Genomic DNA, 20,865 nt, shown 5'->3' on the forward strand with positions numbered 1-20,865 from the left:
GAAATAGTACATAGACAAAAAGTAGAGAATGGAGAATAGCAGATAGAACACACATTCATAAGGATATGTACTAATTTCTGATTGAAGGAGAAAGGTACGAATAGATTAGATGCACAATGCAGGTTTAAAGACTCTCTTGTCAGAATCCTTGGAATCTCTTTCTGTGCTAAAAGTGTGCCATACAACAATTTGTTTTTACTTTGGTGCAGCAGCGTTTTTGTTTTGTTTTGATAAATTTTTACTGAACATATCTCCTCCCCTTGGGCACGAACCACAGTGCTGTTGAGAAGGAGAGTACAATGCCAGGTTCTGTCTATATGAAAAAAGTACATAGTTTATATATATATGTATATATCTATATACATACACACACAGATATTGATATAAGTATGCCTAGTACTAGATTAACGTTACAAAATGCTCATTTATCGTGGTAGATAAATGAGCATAAATAACAAATCTTACCAAATAAACAACAGAAAAGAAACAATAATTCACTTACGGAAATGTGATCTCCAGTGAATATAGTATTGAATAGTGCATTCAAACAATCCATTTGTTTTGTTTACAAAATATATAGCTGCTACAAGCTTAAACCTATCACTTTCTCAGTTAATGTTACTTTTAGATGAGAATAGAAATGAATTTTCCAAAATCATGATCAACCTTACCTCTTTTTCTGCAAATAACTTATTTAATATAGAGGGTGTTTCAAAACAACACCGACAACTTTTGGGAGGTGATTCCTGACACCAAGATAAGACAAAAAGTATAGACCAACCTGGGTGCACAAATGCTTCCATTCGGAGTTATAGGCTGCCGAAAACATGAAAAAAATTAGCTTTAAAGGTCCATAGCTCCAAAACTATGAGAATTACCGTAGTCGGGTCAAGACTTCACTTAGGAACGAGTATGCAGTATCCAAAAATACGTGTTTCAGAATCCTAAGGTACTTACGAAGCAACTTTTGTAGATGCAGTTTGGCTACGGACATGTAATTTTAAGTACTCTCCAACTCCCTCTACAAAAATTGTTGCGCAAGTACCTCAGGATTCTGAAAGTTGGATATTTGGATAGGGCACATATTAGTTTCTAAGTGAAGTCTTGACCCGACTACGGTAGGTCCCAGAGTTTTGGAGCTATGGACCTTTAAATTTCATTGTTTCATGTTTTCGGGAGCCTATAACTCCGAAAGGAAGCATTTGTGCACCCAGGTTGGTCTATAGTTTTTGTCTTATCTTGGTATTAGAAATCACCCCCCAAACGTTGTCGGTGTTGTTTTGAAACACCCTGCATATGTTCCCAGTTTTAATTAAATTCTTTCAGGTAAATAGATTAAGAAAATACTTTAGTCCTGGAAAGAATTATCAATGGGGATTCTTTATATATTTGTATAATTTTTTGTTGTAACAATGAGAGTTATTCGTAATTAAAAATATATTTGCTTAAAAAAATCCATTGACAACCAATTCCTTCAAAATTCAGTTCAAACTTAAACTGTCTCCTTTAACAGATATAATATCTGAAGTATCGAATATGATTATTAAATAAGTTTTCTGTAACAAAAGACGTAAGGTTTATATTGTGTGGTAAAGTTTAGCACGCAATAATTTAGTTGATAATTTTCCTTTTCATTTTATCTAATTCAACTAAAATGAGGAAGCCCACTAAAAAGTTATTTGCAAGTATGTTAATTTTGTGTTTTACTTATTTTGTAATGCCAATGTACAGTAATTCCATGTTACTACTGACCTTATTAATATATCAGAATTTTATTTCAAAAAATGGTATAAATAACAAGGTAGTAATTTATATTTTTTTAAATTTCAATCTCTGGTATTTATAGCATGTTTATATCATATAACTTTAATATTTTCTTATTGAGTTTTTAAGTAGCCAGAAGTAACACATGACATATAATTCTTCAATTTGTTTCTGTACCCTAAACTTATTATCGATTTACTATCCACAGCTTCATTTTTTTGTTCAGTTACTTGTCATTCATTACAGTCAAACTAATTCTTGAAGTTAATTGAACTTGTATTCAAGGAATGATCTATTCTCTTGTTGGTTGAAACATTTTCTTTGTTGTTTTACAATAAATTATTAACAAGTTAATTAAGTCTTGTTTAGGTAATTAAGAATTATCGAATTATTATAAATTTATTTTATGCAATTATTCAATTAATAGTAACATTCACTTCCTTTGTACATGCCAAGAAGAAATTGATTTCTTTATTAGAGTAAAGACAGTCTGATGATTAAATGTTATTAGCCTGTGATCACATTAAAACAATCTGACAGTTTTATATTATTAGCAATGTCATACAACAAGTTGCTTTTAATTTCAATGTAAGAAATGGAGTGTAGTAAGTTGTTTGTAAAGTGTAAAAAGATAATATACATATATAACATTACATCACGTTACATCTCAAAAACTGTGTTGTTTCCATCGTTTTAATTGTTTTGAAATGTTAAAAATACAGTAAGAATGAACGAAACATGAAGGAAAATCTAGGCACAATCTAATTTCATTATACAGTGGTAACTTCGTAAAAATGTTTGTTTGGTTTCTGTAGTCATTATTGAGTTAGTCAATTTTCGACCTCCTCGTGGTTATGTAATTAGAACATCCTTATCCTTAATGCGAGAGAACAAGTTCGATTCCCGATGGGGATCTATGTTAAACAGCAAGTACACTCTTATATAACCTTGCTGTTGAAATTCCCAACAAGCAAAGAAAAAAAAATATGAATTATTCAGGATATATAAGACAAAATTTTAAAGCCAATTATTTTAAAACATATTTTTATGAAAAAAGTATGTATTGGTAAAAAACATTTAAAAGAAGAAAAGGAACTTAGACTCTCATAAGTGAATTTTTAAATAACATAATTTGTATTTATATCCACTTGTGACAACGAAGGAAAAGCTTGTAGCTTATGAGTTTCGTAAATAATATTTTCAACTTGTATATGTTTGAAAGCACTTTCATAGAAATGATAAATACACTGACAAGAAACATATGCACACTCACAGAGCTTGGAAACAAAGAAAAAAAAGTTGTTAATTGTCCTGTATTTGATATGTGATTAAATCAGCACAACATCTACTAAGAAGCACACAAAGAAAACTGAAGCTTATAAATGTATTGAAACACAAAAAATATTAAATACAATATTTAAATATAATTCAACTGAAGAAGGTTCTGCTATAATTTCCCCTGAGTTAAATATTTTGATGGAAAGATATTATTAGATGATAGTTCATTACATACTAAATAATTAGTAATAAAAATATTAATTTTTAAATATAAATTTCGGTAAAACTATTGCAGACTCTTGACTAGCACGAAAAATACTCTTGTATGAAAATAATAACACAAATATCAAAGATTTTTTTTTTGGCACTGAATACCCATATAATAGTATTTGGAACGCTTTCCTTTCAATTATCAGCTGCTAAAACGTTCAATATTAATTACTACAATGTTGAGAACCTAAAATAAAATGAAAACAGTACAACGAACGGGCTCTTTAAGCTAAAGAAGATGAATGATACCCAATGCCGTGCCATGAGGAGGGCGAGCGGGGCGATGGCCGCGGCGCCAAAGTGAGGGGGCGCAAAATTCAGGAGGAAAAAAGAAAAAAAGAAAAAAAGAGAGAAGAAAAGTTACTTGGAACATTTTAGAACAACAGCAATATTTTTCAATCTAATATTTAATTTAACCAGGACCAGATTTATACTTTTACATCCCTAGACACTTACTTAAATCACCCCACCTGTATATAAAGTGGAAAGAAAAAGTGGTCAAAATGAAGGAAAAGCAGGGATTATTTTGAAAATTTTCTTATGCTTTGCGCCAATTATGGTGCTACTTCGCGACTGGTCTGTCGACGTCACTCACGTGTGGCGGGGTCAGGTCAGAAAAATAAACACACTGCTGAAAAGACTGCACTTATTTAATATAAAAACACATTTACACGTTACGTTTCGATCTTCTAGCCCCCAGGTTGGTCTATAACACGTTTTTATATTAAATAAGTGCAGTCTTGTTCAGCAGTGTTTATTTTTCTGATCTTATTCGCAAGACGTTGACTATGATTGGGGGTCAGGTCGTATACTCTCGCCTCGGGCGCTGATTTTCCATGGCGCGGCACTGATTGATACTATTTAAATGATGATGATGAAACAAGTAGTTGAATAAAAAGATGGTAACACTGCAATAAAATCCATGGACACTCTTTGATAATCACAAAATCAATATGTTGTGACATGGGCTCGAACTTACAAATCTGCCTTTAGGAGGAGAGAAATTTACCATTGAGATTGTATTTAAATGAAAGCCATAGATTTCAATATGCAGTAACGTCGAATCAAAGTTATACTTTTGATATGCTGGTAGATTTTGATCTTTGTTTATTTTATGTATTGTATTTCAAGATGTTATCATAGAATGACGTACTGTAAAGGACATGTTGCTATTTTGTTAATTTATGAACTAAATTTTTAAAGATATATTTATTTATTTTTCCTTCTTTAAATGTATAACTTCATGACTGTCCAAAGATAGATTATATAAAAAAATTACAGATCAATATATAAATACAATTATAATGACAGTATTTAATAGAATTCATACTGAAAGAAATATATTCTTTTTGGATACAATTCCTGTTGAGAATATAGTGTAAGATACACAATATATTCTTCAATCTTTCACTGTATACGTGTTTGTTAGAGGAAAACCAGGTTGAAAATACTCTTCTTTACAAAAAGCTTATTTTGTAATATGAATAACACTTAACTAAAAGTAAAACTGTTCCAATACTTCATAGGAATTCCATCATGTTTCAACTCATTACATGATTAATCATTTGCAGACAATAGAGAATAAGCAAAACGGAATAAAATTACCGAAGAAAGCAATGCATCAATATTGTATTAGCTTTCACGATGTGCTTGTGTATCACAGAATTTAATTCTGTGCTTTTTTCTATGGGATTCTAACCTGCCATCATTTCCCATGCTCTATTATTCCTCGTTGTCCATTGCCTCCACCCAATGAGTCGAAATATGTCAAACTTTTTGTATTATATATTGGAAACTTCTTGTTCTCCTATCTCTCGTACTTTCAAGGCAGAATAAAAACAGGAACTTCTCAGTTCAGAATTACTTGGAGGACTTTTAGTTCATTAGGTATCAGTATTTCTTTCTTTCACATAAATTTACTTTTTCCAATACCTAAATTTTCTAAGTGCTCTGAAGAAGGTCACAGAGGACATGACGTCACCGAAATTATTAATTACGAAACATTGATATAGAACACACACAACACAGGTGAGTTTAATACTGTCTTAAATGTGTATTCTTGTGCCATAACTTACTGTGTTGCTAAAGTTTAATATTTCTTGTGTTATTATTATTTTATTTCTTATCTCGATTTCAATTTAATAATCTGACGCCATTTCTGGCAAGTGCACAATATCGGAAGAGTTTTTCTCCAAAGAACTTTCTGATCATATGACAGGTGTCTAGATTACTGATTTTTGTAGGTTTGTTAGAAATGCTTTGTGTTTGTTTGTTCCAGTTGCACTTCAGTACTTTCAGAAACACTAGTTGCAGCAGAGATAAGGACTGGTCTTACTGTAACTTTCCGATATTCCCATTTTTTAAATTTCATCTGCCAGGTCTTTATATTTGCTAATTTTCGTGCTAAATGTTGTACGTATGTTATGAGTCAGTGGCACTGCAACACCTATGAGAGCCTCCTACACTTTTTGGTCATTTTTATTTATGATAATGATGCAGATACCATTACATTCATTCTAATTTCTTAATCCCAGTTTAGTTTATAGTTTTTGTTCTTCTCCTTCTTTCTTATTCTTATTCTTATTCTTATTCTTATTCTTATTCTTATTCTTATTCTTATTCTTATTATTCTTATTCTTATTTTTATTATCCAAAATTTGAAAAAAATGTGAAAATGACATGTTGCTTTTAACGAATACCATTAAGGACGGAGGTTGCACTAGAAATATTTGTCTGTATATTAAAATAATTCATATTAAATTGCATTGATAATGTTCTATGATGACTTTTTAGAAAATGAAACAACTGTTTGATTTACCTTATTTACTCGAATATACGACCTCCATTTTTTTTTCAAAATATAGGGACGATTTTGGACAAACGGTAGAAATGCCGATAGATATGAGAAGATGCTCTTTAATTTGGACTTATAATAAATTGTGAACAACAAAAATGATTTGAGAACTTTTACAATGTAAAGTTACATAGTTGATAGTTTAAGGTTTCAGTACCTGACACTGCATGTAATTTCAAGCAACGTATTTTTCAGAATGAATATGGGTACAGGGTGGCCACAAAGTCCCGTTACCCTTTGATAAATGCTAATGTAAGATTTTCCATTGTTTCAGATTGTATGAACGATGGCTAATACTTCCAGTAACTGCATTGAAGATCGTGTTATAGCAAGTTGTTGAGTGCATGTGAGAAACCACACAGGTAAGACACTGGCAGAAGTGAGTGCAGACTTTTGGACAAGGTTTCAACGAGATCCTCCCCCGAAACAAACATTTTTACGATGGGAACATAAACTATTCGCCACAGGAAGTATGAAAGATAAGGAAAGAAGTGACAGACCGTCTACACGAGCGAAAACATGTCATTTCGTCGCGGCGTCCATGGAGAGATTGCTGTAGAAGCGCAAAATGTCGCACAGAACCTGGCGGCGTATTATCCTTTGTCATGAGAATGACGGTCGATAGACTACTTTGGACACTTTATATTTCATGTCTTAATAAAACTTCTCGAAAGCATTGTTGTTCATGTCATTCAGTTCTTTCCGTATAGTTATTTACGTACGTTTAGTTGTTTGTATTACTTATTTTTAGGGATAACGGGACTTTGTGGCCACCCTGTACTACCGAAAACACTGCCTGGAAGAATACTTCTAACAATTGGAGCCAATGATGAGCTGCTGGCTTGATAGTTGCATGGATTTTCGGAAGTGCTTGTATCCGTATCATAAACGGATTCACAAAACTGACACAAATTTTTAAAGAGACGCTTACATTTGAGGGGCGACTATATTCAGGTAAATATGCTTATTAATAATAAACGCTTTAGTTCTATTGAATAACAATAAAATGATAGTGAGTTTTTGTAGTCGTGATGAAGCATTAAACATAGAAGAAAGGAATGTGATGAGCTTGAAATAAAATAAAAATGTACCAACGTTTATAAAACTAATTCCAAATACTTTTATCTGGGTATTTAGGTTATTTTTCCAATATAAGTATTTATTTATTGAGCCCTGCATGTTACCATAGACAGCCGTACATTCAGTTCATCAGAGAATAACTGAAATAAATAATTCCATCATTAAACTTTCATTTGTTATATTCTACATCAACTTCGGAAGACATTGCTACGCCATCTATTGCTTTGTAGATGTGAACTTGTAAACAAGTGAAGTTACTATCAGCGCGTTTATGTTCAAAACAGAGATGAAAGGAAAACATATTTATTTAAGACACAATTCATCTGAAGATCTCCTGCTTTCAAGTGGATAATATAAATTGATCGATTCTTTATAAAATTTCGTAATATTTTCTCCCTAGTACATTTTGTGATGTGTCATTTTAGCATAATTTTGAATCAAATTCAGAAACAAATAGAATTTCCTAAATTCTAATATGACTAGTTTTATAAAACTTTTATCATTATATTTCGTACAGTAGACAGAATATATATTTGATCGTTCCATTCCTTTTGAAAGAGATTTCAGTGTTTTTTACTTATTTTTTCAAAATTACACTTTGGTGACTCTTAAAATCAGTGAGTATCAAGGTATAGTAGACTATCGATATTCCGATGTTCTATATAATTGAAACCACTCTTAAAACACTCGACCGCTAACAAACACGAACGGAAATCCGTTCCTAAGACACCTTTGAAGTCAATGGATGCTTACGTTCAATGGATGCTTACGTACGTTGTACAGAAATTTAAACCATACTTCATTCGCGTGCTGAAAACACCCACTCATTTTATAGTTTATAGTAAAATAAGTTTTAGTCCGCTTGTTTGAATAAAATAATCTATATTAAAAATAGAACAGAAGATCTTTCTCTACAAATCAAAGTTAGAAGCAATTCTAAAATTAGATCGAAAGAAACCGTAAAATAGATAGCGTAGATAAAGTGACTGCAAAAGACTAGCGTTAAAAACAGGAAAACGACAGAATAACTCTTTCAGCAATTTTCCTGAGCTCCAGTACATATTTACAAGAACAATAAACGAGTTTAAAAATCAGAAGTAGTATGACGTTATGTATAAATTGTAATAATAAATCGGTTTTGAAATATATTTTTTAGCTTATTTATGCTGTTTAGTACTTATACAGAATTCTGTAAAATTAAGAAATGAACCTCCCTTTTCTTATATTCGAGTTTTCGATAGTTCGAGGTACCCTTGGTTCCATCCAAGTCGAATTGTCGAGAGACTCTACTGTTCGTCATATTGACGTCGGGAAACAATTTCTTTCAGTCAGAACTAAGATGTTCTTAATCTCTACGCGTAGTTTATTTAAATAGATTTAAGTCTCCTAGAATTTATATACGGATATTATTAGGGTGTATTAGTTTATCTAAGACTTTGAGCATTATAGCTGCTTTTACGAAATCCACCAGTTTCATGAAGAATTTGACCATATTGTGGCTTGTTATTTCTACACATTTACTATAACAAATGACTTCCTTTTCTTCTAGTGGGGCGCAACTATCTTTATTTCAGGAACAAATGTTAGCGTGAAGATTTTTTCAACAATAAAAACAAATACACAAAGAGTGAAAGACTGGACGGGCAACCGAACCTAGGATCTCCAGCATACCATGTCGATGCGTTAACCACTACGCAACCACTTCCCAGAACAGCCACACACTCTCTAATTCTTGAACGCATCGGCACGATACGCTGGAGATCCCGAGTTCGAGTTTCGACCCAGCCATTCACTCTTTCACTCTGTGTGCGTTATTGACTTCGCGCTAACAGAGAATATAGTGTGTAAAAATAAGTTTAAATCGGTTGTTTTCTTCTTCCATTAATAAGTAATAACAAAGCTTTGTTTCTGAAAGAAGAAGAAGAAGATATTTTCAATTTGAAATTACCTGCCGACGAAGGTGAAAGGGCTCACCGAATATATATTCGGAAACTGATTTCCGTTCAGTAGATGAGAGGTGAATTTTATTTTTTTATATATATAATTTGAGTGTCTGGATGGAAATGTAGGAGATCTTCAGAATGTACATATGTGTGTTATTTTAATATATCTAGAAGTATTAATTCATTATCCAACAAAATATTTTCCTTTGCGGTTTCTTTCTTCGAGATTGGGGTAAAATATAACATTAACTTTAGAATGAACATTAGTTATTAGTATAATTTTTGTGTCTCCACCCGAAGGAATGATTCAATTATACTTAATTATATATATAGCAATTGTTGACCAATTAATACAGAAAATTATTTGTTCTTATTGTAAAACAATGACCATAAAATTACACAAATATCAAAAAATATCCCAAACATTGGAGAAATAAACTGAAAATTTTGTTTGACGGATAGTATGATAACCAAACGTGTCTCATTGACTTTAATAATTATAGATATTGGAAAATGTTATATATTTACTAAGATTAAAATGAAAATATCATTTACATCCTAATAACATTGAAACACCAAATCATTTTGAAATCCATAACATATTCAGCACATAATAAGATATTCTGTAAATATGTATATACATGTGAAGGCAATGTATGCATCTTTCGCTTGAGAATATTTCTCTGCGTCGAAAATGGAAGTCTTCTTTCATTTTACACGAACTTTAGTTATTTCCTCAATTGATCTGATCTAGTTTAAGAAAATGTCTTCCACGGCAACAAAACGAATATTATCGGAATGAAAACGGAATACTTACAGCTCTCGATTTCTATATGACACAATTGTCTGTCCATAGGAAAGTATTGTAGGTTCATGGGACATGAAGCTGTAATGGTCAATCTGCAAAGAGATGTATTTCTTTTGTTTTAAAATTGAACAATGATTTCTCAACATATAAATTCTACAATAAATAAATAAATAAATATTTTAGATTAATTTTCAGTCTAGAACATAGGTACTTTCTGATAAACCAATCACAATTTATAAGTAGATGATTTTTATAACTATATTATATACATTGCCTTAACTAGAACGTAACTAATCGAAGTATACTTTTTACTTGTAAGAATGTTTGCAATGGTTACTGTGTGTTTTCAGAATTTACCAAGCATTTATAACCAATTACGGAAGTCTTTGATGAACTCCTTCTCAAAATGTATTTTTGCTTTTAAGGAAATGTTACTTGGAAGAATTGTGCACCCTCTTTGCTATTCATTTTACTTTCGAGCCATGATACGAGAGAAGAAAATATGATAATGATAAATTTCAAAGAATTTTCAAGTTTCATGACTATTACAAGGTATGATCAAAAACTACGGTGAACGTAGTTGCGCAGTGCCATCTATCGACGTTGTATGCATTTCAACTAGTAAGCTCGGTAGCTTAAACCTTCCGGACAGTCAGTATCGAGTTTGAACGAGTTGTGACATGTTAGTTGGCTTCCAAAAGGAAAAGATTGAGGACGTGTTATGAGTATCTGTCGCACGTCAACATTAAGTTTTGTTCTAAGCTGCAAAAAAGTGCCAAAGAAGCTTACGAAATGTCAAAATCAGTGTATGGCAACGAAGCAGTGGCATTGAAGAGTGTTTGCAGTGGTAGGAGTGATTCAAAAGCAGCAAGGAGTCGGTTGGAAACGAACAACGATCGAGACGTCCTTCGACGTCAAAAATAGACGAAAACGTGCAAAACGTGATACAAATGGTTTAAACAGGCGAATGGCTATTCGAGAGCTTTCTGAAGAACTAAACATCTTGTATGGGCCCGTGAAAAGCATTTTAACCGCCGATTAAATGAGCAAATGGCTTCCTTCTTCACCACAAAAACACGCCGTGCCACACCTTGGTTTTGTTCCGCGAGTTTTTGGCCGAAAAAAAAATTCTGTCTGCCCATATTCACTGTGCTCTCCAGATATAGCTGCATGCCACTTCTGGCTTTTTCCAAACATTAAAACCGTGCTTAAAGGAAAACGTTTTGACACCATGCCTGACATTGAGAAGGCCATGACAGAACAGCTGAGGGCCCTTCCAAAAGAAACCTTCTAGAAATCCTGCCAGTCATGGATTCAGCGTTGGAATAAATGAATTGCTAGCCAAGGACAGTATTTTGAAGAAGATCAAATGAAATTTCACGTAAGTTTATTGCTTTGTTTCTAATAAAATTATCCACCGTATTTCTTGATCACACCTCGTACAAGTCGAAAACGAAATTTTTGGATGCCCTGTATGTCTGTTCATCCATCCTTTCGTTGTGACGTATGTACATTTACGTAGAAGCTATATCGTCCCTCGTATCAAGACCAAATTTTAAACTTTATGTTTCTATTACGTTCTCCACGAGGAGTTTTTTAATGTTCTTCTCAACCTCGAAAGTAAGCTAGTTTACTTCGTTCACGAGAGGAAGAAATGAACATTTGTTATTTTCTTGCAAAATGGTTTCATATAATTTTGTTTATATTTCATAAATCAACCTACCATTAACAACCCTATAATATGAAATAAACAACTTTGCTAGAAAAATCTAGAACTAGTACTTTATTATTGGGGTTGAGGTCCAATAACTAGCAGAATACCGTTCTTCGCACGGGGAGAATACGTTTCATTTTGGACACAAAGGGTTAAATTTGGATTTAAGCTGCATCGGAAGCGTCACTGTTTGTCTCAGCTACTTCGTAAACTATTTATTCGATACTAATATCAGCCATTTTCAATCATTTATATATACCCTCTCCCCAAAGTTGCGGGGCTGAATTTGGATTTAACCGGCATAGGAAGTGCCACTGTTCATCTCAACGACCCCGAAAACTATGGATTTGGCACTAATATCGGTCATTTTCGAACATTTTTAAATATGTCCCCCTCCTTTTCCTCCTCTACGTTGTACCGTCAAAATGAAATGATAAAAAACATCCCAGGCCCAAATCCCATCCATGTTGGAAATATGATAGAGATCGGTCGCGTGGTTCAGAGTTCTTAAGTCACAAACGCAGTTACTTTCATTTATATATATAATAACAACAATAATATATATAAATTGTTATTAACGGCTGTCTCAAATATTGCTCAGGTCATTTTGTTCACACTTCACTAATGTTTCAATAACAACCCTATAGCATAGAATATGTCATCAAGAGGGAAAATCTTAAGGTGTAGTCTTTCATGTGAGATTTATTTTTTTAAGTTTCCTGGAACCGTCTATTATAATTTTGTTCATATATTATAAATAAATGTTTCAATAATAACATTAGGATGATTTGATTTAACTTTAAAATGTTAGCGAGAAAATAGTGCAATGATTTATACTTTTTATTTAAAATTCTATTTCTATTTCAGCAGAAGAGATTCCGCTAATGCCTCGTTCTATCGCCTATGCCTATTCCTACGTCAATATAATTACAACAAATCTAAATGAGCATCATCTGACTATTACAGAATGCAGTGAGACGTTGATGATAATGATGGAATGACGAAACGGGAGAACCGCGAGGAAACCCACGCACATGGTGTTTGTCGTCACAAAGTCCACTTGTCCGATAAAAGTAATAAAAGAACTTAGGCCGTGGTTAACGTTTCTCTTCGTAATCGGGAGGTTTAGGTTTAAATTCCGTGGGTAAAAGATGCCGTGACGAGGAATCTTAAAGACGGGTAATGCTAAGAAGATAAAGTCATTTTAGGATCATTCTACCTTTATGTATAGCTTAAACAAGAATTTTAGGAATGATTTTAAAAAAAATGGATCAAAAGATTGCGATCTTGGTCAATAATAAGTTTTTGGATCAGGGGCCACAAAATTGTTGAACGGCCCCTAAATCGAGTTTTCGTATTTTCTACGGAATAAGTACATCATACTGAGTCTTTTTTTTTTTTTGGTTTGGCTACACTATACAGTATAGTTCTCCAGATATAAGGCCTACAAGAAAATTTTTGATTGATATATATTCGATCTTTTGATCCAAAAAATGAAGTTATATAAAATCTGAAAAAAGCACAGATTAGTGATAATACCAATTAGTAATAATGTAACCAAATTAGTAATAGTAAATGTTCCATTTGGTCAGATTCTGCTTTTATATAACATCTTTTAGTAATATTTCATACAGGGTACAAATTAATTTCCACTTTTGTTTCCAAAGAATATAAATCTATAAATCTCAAAGTTCTCGAACACATAGGCAGTTTTATTTATACAAGATATTTCAAATGAATAGTAAGATGTTGCTATATTTATTTATTTATTTTTAATCTAAGAAAGAACAGCCTTTGTAGTCGTGAATTGAAAACTCAAAGAGGTTTTAGCAGTTTCTCATTTCTTTAACATAATAAAAGCAGGTTTAAATCTGTTCCATTGATGCATTGGTATTTCTCACTGTAGACATAGTTAAGAAACAGAAATATCGAAGGAACGTTTTGATTGATCGTCTTTTGGCAGAGAACTCTGTGGAAGGCGTTAAGTTTCACGCAGATGTCGTTAACGATGCGAGGAATCGTAAAAAAGAAGAAAAAACGATAAAAAAGAAGAAGAAACAACCAAAGATGAAGGAGAAAAGATCACAAATGTGATTGTCGGCTGCTGACGTTGCCACAGTAACTGTTACTTTGGAAGGGAAACATCTGAAACCTTCGTTTTTGTCTTTTGGGTTGGATCGCATAAACGTTTTATTCGCATTGCAAGGAGCTGATGCGTAGATTGTATTTCTAGTTATCAGCAAAGATCTTGTTTCTTCCGTAAATGGTCAGAAGTTTAAACCAAAAGTTGTACGAACATGAGAAAAACAACGATTTATTTTTAAATTTCCACAATGTGTTTTAGAAATCACATTAAATACAATGGAGTAAGAAATGTAAACTTTAAGAATGCCTTAAAATTTGTAAGAGCACGTATTTTTCTTGAAGTTTGCAGCAAACGTAGCCCTAGTTACATTTCTATGATATTCATATTTCAATATTGAAAATCGATGCCGACTGCCGATAAAATATCAAAACTTGATCAATATATCGAAAAACCAAAAGTACTAAAATACCGAAAATTATCAGAACACTTAATATTAAAATATCGAAAATGTCAAAAAGTACCGAAGTATAAAATATTGAATACTGAAATCACGCCAGCAATTGTCCCGGGCGCCGCGACCAAAGGGGGCACTGGGACGACAAATCAACAAAATTCAAGGAATTCAGATTATAATAATAAATGATTTTTTTTAAAAAATAATGTTATTTGAGATATTTTAATAATGATCAGGCTACAGCGAAATAGAATTTATTTATTTATTTCGTAAGGACAACACAACAGGCTTAATGCCCAGTTATAGTGTAGTGTATATAATTATCTAACATACACTCTTATACATACACTATTATACATATACAAATATACGTCGTTTAACTATACAGAAGTTATTACATGGCAATTGTTTTGAACTTGTTTTCGGAAATACTAAATACATTAACTACATGAAATTTAATCATTTCGTTGTATAAAGGACATATTCTCCACAGAGGAGACTTATGTGATATGTTAGTTCTTGCTTTTCTACAATAGAATGTCCCAGTGTTTGCTGTTCTAGTCTTGCCTGTTGGAATACGTACTAATACTTTTGAAACTAATTCTAGACAATCAATTTTACCTTTTAATAATTTATGTAAGAACAAAAAATCAAAAACCCATTTCCTTTTCTCTAATGTTTGAAAACTAAAATTCGGTACTAAGTCTTCATAGGGGACATACTTTGGGTAGAAATCGGTATTCTTATATGCAAGCATTTTTAAAAACTTAAACTGTATATTTTCTATTGCATCAGAGTATTTAGTGATATTTGGTGTCCAAATAGTACAATAGTATTCTAATTTTAACCTCACATACGGAAAATATAACCTTATAAATGTTGATTCTTTGTAGAAATCCTGTCCTAGCCTGTAAATTAAACCTAGGTTTCTATATGCACTACTCGTTATTGCGTCAACGTGCTGAGCAAGATTAATTTGCTAAAAAAAAATCTCAGATCTTTGATAGTATTTGGAAGAAAGTGCCACTTATTTTATAGACAAAGTTAATTAGATTGTCTTTCTTCATGAAAGACAGAGATTTACATTTGGACACATTCAGGAGTAATTTATTCTTATCACACCATATTTGAACTCTCTGTAGATATTGTTGAAGTTTCACGCAGTCATCAATTGAACTTACTTTGGAGTATAATTTGAGATCATCGCCAAAAAGAAGAACTTGAGAAGTTTTAATACACAGAGGAATATCATTAATAACAAGAAGAAACAACAGAGGATCTAGATGAGATCTTTGAGGGACTCCCGATAGAGTATTGAAGTTGAAAATTACCGATAATGTAAAACATCGTCTAGGGTTATTCAACGGGAATTCTCTCCAGCTCTCTGTGAGAAGAGGTGTTTTTTTTTTAATCTTTAAATATTTGTATCGTTATTTATACATTCTATGCTATTACTATATTGATGTGTATCAAGTTCAAATTAACAAGAATAGCACTGGATATCAATAACTCAAAACGATGTTTTCGTTAACTTTTATGTTTTAACGGCAGAAGCCATTCACTTAAAAAAAACACATAGTACTAACTTATTTTATCTTACATTATGATATTACATTTCATACTTAAATCTAGGAGTACAGAATAAACTCTGGTTGTTTATCATAATACTCAGGGGGGGCATCTGGGAATTCTCGCCCTGAGCGCTTACAACCCACGCGACGGCCCAGACTGAAATATCGAGAAGTATAAAAATATTGAATATTAAAATATGGATAAACATCGAAATATCAAAAAATATCGAGATATCAAAAATATCAAACACTTTCGAAATATCAACTATAGAAAAATATCAATATATTGATATAACTATCAGTAATACTTTTATATCGACATTTCATTATTTGAAAATACATATTGATCAATTGAAATACGGAAATATCGCCCAGTTTGAAAAGTGGCCGAAATTGTCAGTGTCAAGTCAATAATATAGGAGAGCGCAATTGATTGATTGATTGAGGTTTAATGAGAACGTCAACATCCAGGCTATTTATCTCTGTCACGATGACTGCTCAAAAATACACATTGTCGTAAATAAAATTTAAAAACAAACATACCAAAATATAAGAAACAAAAAAAACTACTGCATCATTGAAATAAAGACCTAAAAGAAGAAATAGTAATTATATGATAATAATAGATATATAATAGTAACAATAAATAATAATAATAATAGAGAAAATGTATAACAATAAGAATAAATAGTAAAACAATTAAAAATAAATAAAAACAGCAACAATAAATAAAAGAACAAAGGACTAAAAAGCTCAGAGAACATGACCAATATTACACTAAAAGGAAATGTACCATCAACAATATCAATATCTTCACCGAATGCACGGTCGAATCTAAGCGTGAGTCCGTGACGCTCTCTGAGATCTGAGTGTCCACTACATTCGACAAGAATGTGCTAATAAAACTCCAACCTACCAAAGCATATATATATACTGCTTTGGAGTTTTATTACCAATTTTGAATTTTCCAAAGCTAGAATGAATAGTTTACAAGAGAAGAATGTGCCGAATACTCAGTGGGACAATACATTCCTTACAACACAAACGATTCCAACCACACAAATAACTATGTCAGGTAAGAGTGTTCCATGTGCAAAAGCGTCAGGAGCACTTCATCTCGATGACTAGGGTGAGAGAATGTGTGCTACTATCCAAAGAGTGGCTTAACTACATGAGTTTATTTACATTTGCCTTGTCCCAATCTGCTTCCCATCAAGGTGTGGATAAAGCTACAGAGATCGGATCAAGGAAAACTATGCTCAAATGCAACCACGGTAAAGGCGGTGCGATTGGCAGCTGTGCGTGGCTGAACACGTAAAGACATGATTTTTACCAGGTGGTAATCTTCAAATTCATCCCACGATGCGACAAAATGCCTCAACCGATCAGGAGTCTATGTCGAAAAATCACGTAATGTATGTACTATCTGTTGGCTGTATTGGTTTATGAAATAATGTATATTGGCTGTATTTGTTGTATGAAATAATATATATTGCCTGTATTTGTTGTATAAAATAATGTATATTGGCTGTATTTGTTGTATAAAATAATATATATTGCCTGTATTGGTTGTATGATATAATATATATACGTTTCACTGCAAGCTTTGTAACCTTACTTTCTGATCACTCCTCGTAAAAAAGTAATTTGTAAACCAAAAATGATCGTTTACAACTGTATTTCGGAGATATTATATCAAACTTTCGAATCAGTTTCCTTGTTAACCTATTAGACAGTTTTCTTTTCTAAACTTTACTATGTCCCGAATACTTAAGACATAAGAGGTCATTTTGGAAACTAAGAGGCTTGCCCATAGTGAGCCTAATGAAATTGCACAAGAAATGTACATTTGGTTATACAGTTACAGCAATCATCTCCACATAATTGTATTAAACGTTAGATTTAATATTTTCTTCGTAGGGAAAGAATAGGTTATGGAAATTATTTTTTTAAAAGTATACTTGAATACACTTACGATACGTTTGAACCGAAATAAAACTATACAAATCAAGAACTAACTATGTCCAAAAATTCATTTCAAACGCTTCAACTGTTTCATCAGTTTGCCATTTTATAAATACAACATGAAAAAAAATCAATCTACCTCTTCTTCCCTTGAGAAGCGGAACTTTCGAAAATGTTGGAATACGTATAATATCAAAACATGTCAATTTGTGCATAACACAAGGTCCTAACAGTAAACAGTCCAGGTAATAAATTACAGCACTTCGTGCTTGCCTATCCGGTGACAATAAATGTCGCTAGAGAGCAATTTTTAGATTTGGAACTATTGTGACCTTTTGATTGCAAGTTAACGACTACATTGTTTCAATTTAGTTATTTTGAAATAGAAGAATCTGCAGTGTACATTGAAGGCAATAGGTAGTTATTTTAAATGAACAATTCATAATGTATTCTACTTTTGCTTAAATTCTGATCGCCCTCCCCTCCTTAGGAGACGCATTTTAATTAAAGTGACATGGTTAAAAACCCAGTTCAAGGTAGGCACTTATTTCAGATTTAACGATGTAGATTTCTAGTAGCTGACAAACATACAAAGAAACAAACTTACATTTAGCTTTATTGTGTAATACGAGCCTTAGGTTAGCTGCGACTTTGACCTCGTGTTTTATTCGCCTACGTCTCATATTCCTAACATAACTGTAATCTTAAGGGATTTCGAAATATGGCCATGTTATTCTAACAGTTACAACTTCACCCTCTTTCCATACCGGGTTTTTCTTCCCTTCTAAGGAAAAACGTTGAAACAGACCTTTAATTATTTTAATTAAGTGCCTAATTACCAATTTTCATGCCTCTAACCTTTCATGTTAGAGACGGATTTCGAGGTACAGTAAAGCCACGATTATTCGCGGAATTCGGTGGCAAGGGCACCGCGGATAACCCGAAAAAAAAGACTAAAAATAAAGTGCAAACACAAAAAATACAATATTTCACCATAATAAAACTATGTTTTGTTGTTTATAATGCTCGTGTCGCCAAGGTCAGGAATCAGAGAATGTGAAAGCCATGACCCAACAAAGGAGCAAGAGGCTGCTACTCATTCACAAATACGGATGCGCACGAGACGAGTCGACACAGGATTTTCCTGACAAAATTCGAGTCGAGACACGGCTCTTCCAATAAAGAAATATACATTTTTCGAGTCGAGATATCACTTTTACAGCACATTTTCGAGACGAGACAGTCACAAATCTTGTCTCTTGTGCATCCCTATCCACAAATTCCAAGAAGGCCTATAGAATTACGATGAACAATAAACCTGTCAGTAATTTTCGACCTTCGCACTGTGGGGCTTATTGTATTTTCCTGCGTGTTCACTTGGATTAAAATTGTTTTATTTGATTTATTATCAAGTTCGTAATTAACCCTCCAATGGTCGCCCACGGAATCTCACTCCACAGTAAATAATGAATGTAATTTACTACCAGTAAACCACTCTTCCAAATTCCCGTTTTTCATACTCTACAATAATCGGCTTTTGCTTATCAGAATAGAGTTGCACTTCGAAACGTGCACTATTGTTGGAACCATTTTTACGACGGAATTTATTTTTATATTTTTAGAAAATAAGTACTTATTTGTGTGTGGAGTGTCAGTCTCTGGCGACTACTTATGAAAAATAATTGAGTGCGACTACATCAGTTTTTTTTTTTTTTTTTTTTTACCGGCTCTCATGGATAATCTGCAACGCCGGTCATCCGCTCGCGGATAATTGGGGTTTTACTGTATGTCCAACTCATTTTAACAATTGCAATCCCGACTCCTTTTTTGTTTCCAGATTTTTCTTCCCATGTAGGGAAAATATGAAATAAAAAACGCTTAAACACGTCTAATTATTTTAAAAAAAGTCTAAATAGCAAATTTTATGTCTCTAACGTTAACGGGTTTCGAGATATAGCCATTTTAAGGTAATAATTATCAGCAATGTTTCCCCTTTCATCGTCGAATTTCCCCCCCCCCCAAAAAAAATCCTTCGTTAGTGGAATCTTACATCACAAATCTTATGCGCTGTCAGAACTTGAACTTTCTAACTTAAGTAATTTGTCCTGGGCATTGATTAGTCAGTCAGTCAATATTTGTTTTATATATACACACTAGTCTTCGGTCAGCTGGAAACTTTGTCCCCAGACAACCAAATTAGCTCGGTGTACGGCTTGGTACTTCTCATATCACTAAATATATTTAAGGGATTTTGAGATAGAACCATCTTATTATAAGAATTGCAAGTCCCACTCTCTTTCTTCCACCTTCTACCCTTTCCTTCTAGAGCAAATATATATATATATATAAAACGGTGAAATATATGTCTAATTATTTTAAATGAGAAGTCCAAATACCAAATTTCATGTCTCTAAGCTTCAGAGATTCTGAGATATGGTTATTTTAAGATAATAATTGCCATTCTTCCTCCCCTACCCCTCCAAATTTCTCAAAATCCTTCCTTAATGGCATCCTGCATCATAAATCATATACCCTGTCCAAATTTGAACTTTCTAGCTTTAGTGGTTTGACCCAGGCATTGATAAATCTGTCACTCAAGATTTCTTCTTTAATATAAAAAGGTTAAAGTATGGTGACTTAAATATCTACATGTTGATGCAAGTTTTTAAACTAATTTAAGTTACTGTATAATATTATGAAAAATACTGTGTAAAGTTAATGGTATTAACACATTTTTGTAGTTTGACCTAAAATATGTTAAAAGAAATAGAGAATGAAAATGTTTGTAAACTACATTATATGAAATATTATGTGAATATTTCTGTTGAAAAATAAAGGAAATCACACTTTTTCGCCTGTTGAAGTTGTTTTATTTCTCTCTCTGGTGTTTGAATTTTTCAACCCCAACAAACATTTACCTCCGTTGATGTTGGCGGATCAAGAAAATGTCAAGCTTGAATAGTTTAGTTACGCTTGGCTGAATCCCTCCAATAAAACACTCTCTCAAACATGGAGATAAAAAATAAAAATAAGAGGAAAGGAATTTCTCATTTTTGGTGTTGGTGTTTGTTTTGTATG

The 20,865-nt window shown here is 32.6% G+C and overlaps 1 protein-coding gene across 9 annotated transcripts in view; it reads right to left on the bottom strand.

The window, feature by feature from the left end:
• Positions 1-20,865, bottom strand: part of Rdl (Resistant to dieldrin) — a 555,185-nt gene that overhangs the window by 52,124 nt on the left and 482,196 nt on the right. For all 9 annotated transcript variants that reach the window (XM_081727619.1, XM_081727614.1, XM_081727620.1 and 6 more), the window contains exon 5: positions 10,007-10,089. In XM_081727619.1, the coding sequence (XP_081583745.1) occupies positions 10,007-10,089 (83 nt within the window). The remainder of the gene's footprint in view (positions 1-10,006; positions 10,090-20,865) is intronic.

Source organism: Thermobia domestica, chromosome 10 (assembly GCF_964235325.1).
Source record: "Thermobia domestica chromosome 10, izTheDome1.hap1.1, whole genome shotgun sequence".
NCBI classification, from domain to species: domain Eukaryota; kingdom Metazoa; phylum Arthropoda; class Insecta; order Zygentoma; family Lepismatidae; genus Thermobia; species Thermobia domestica.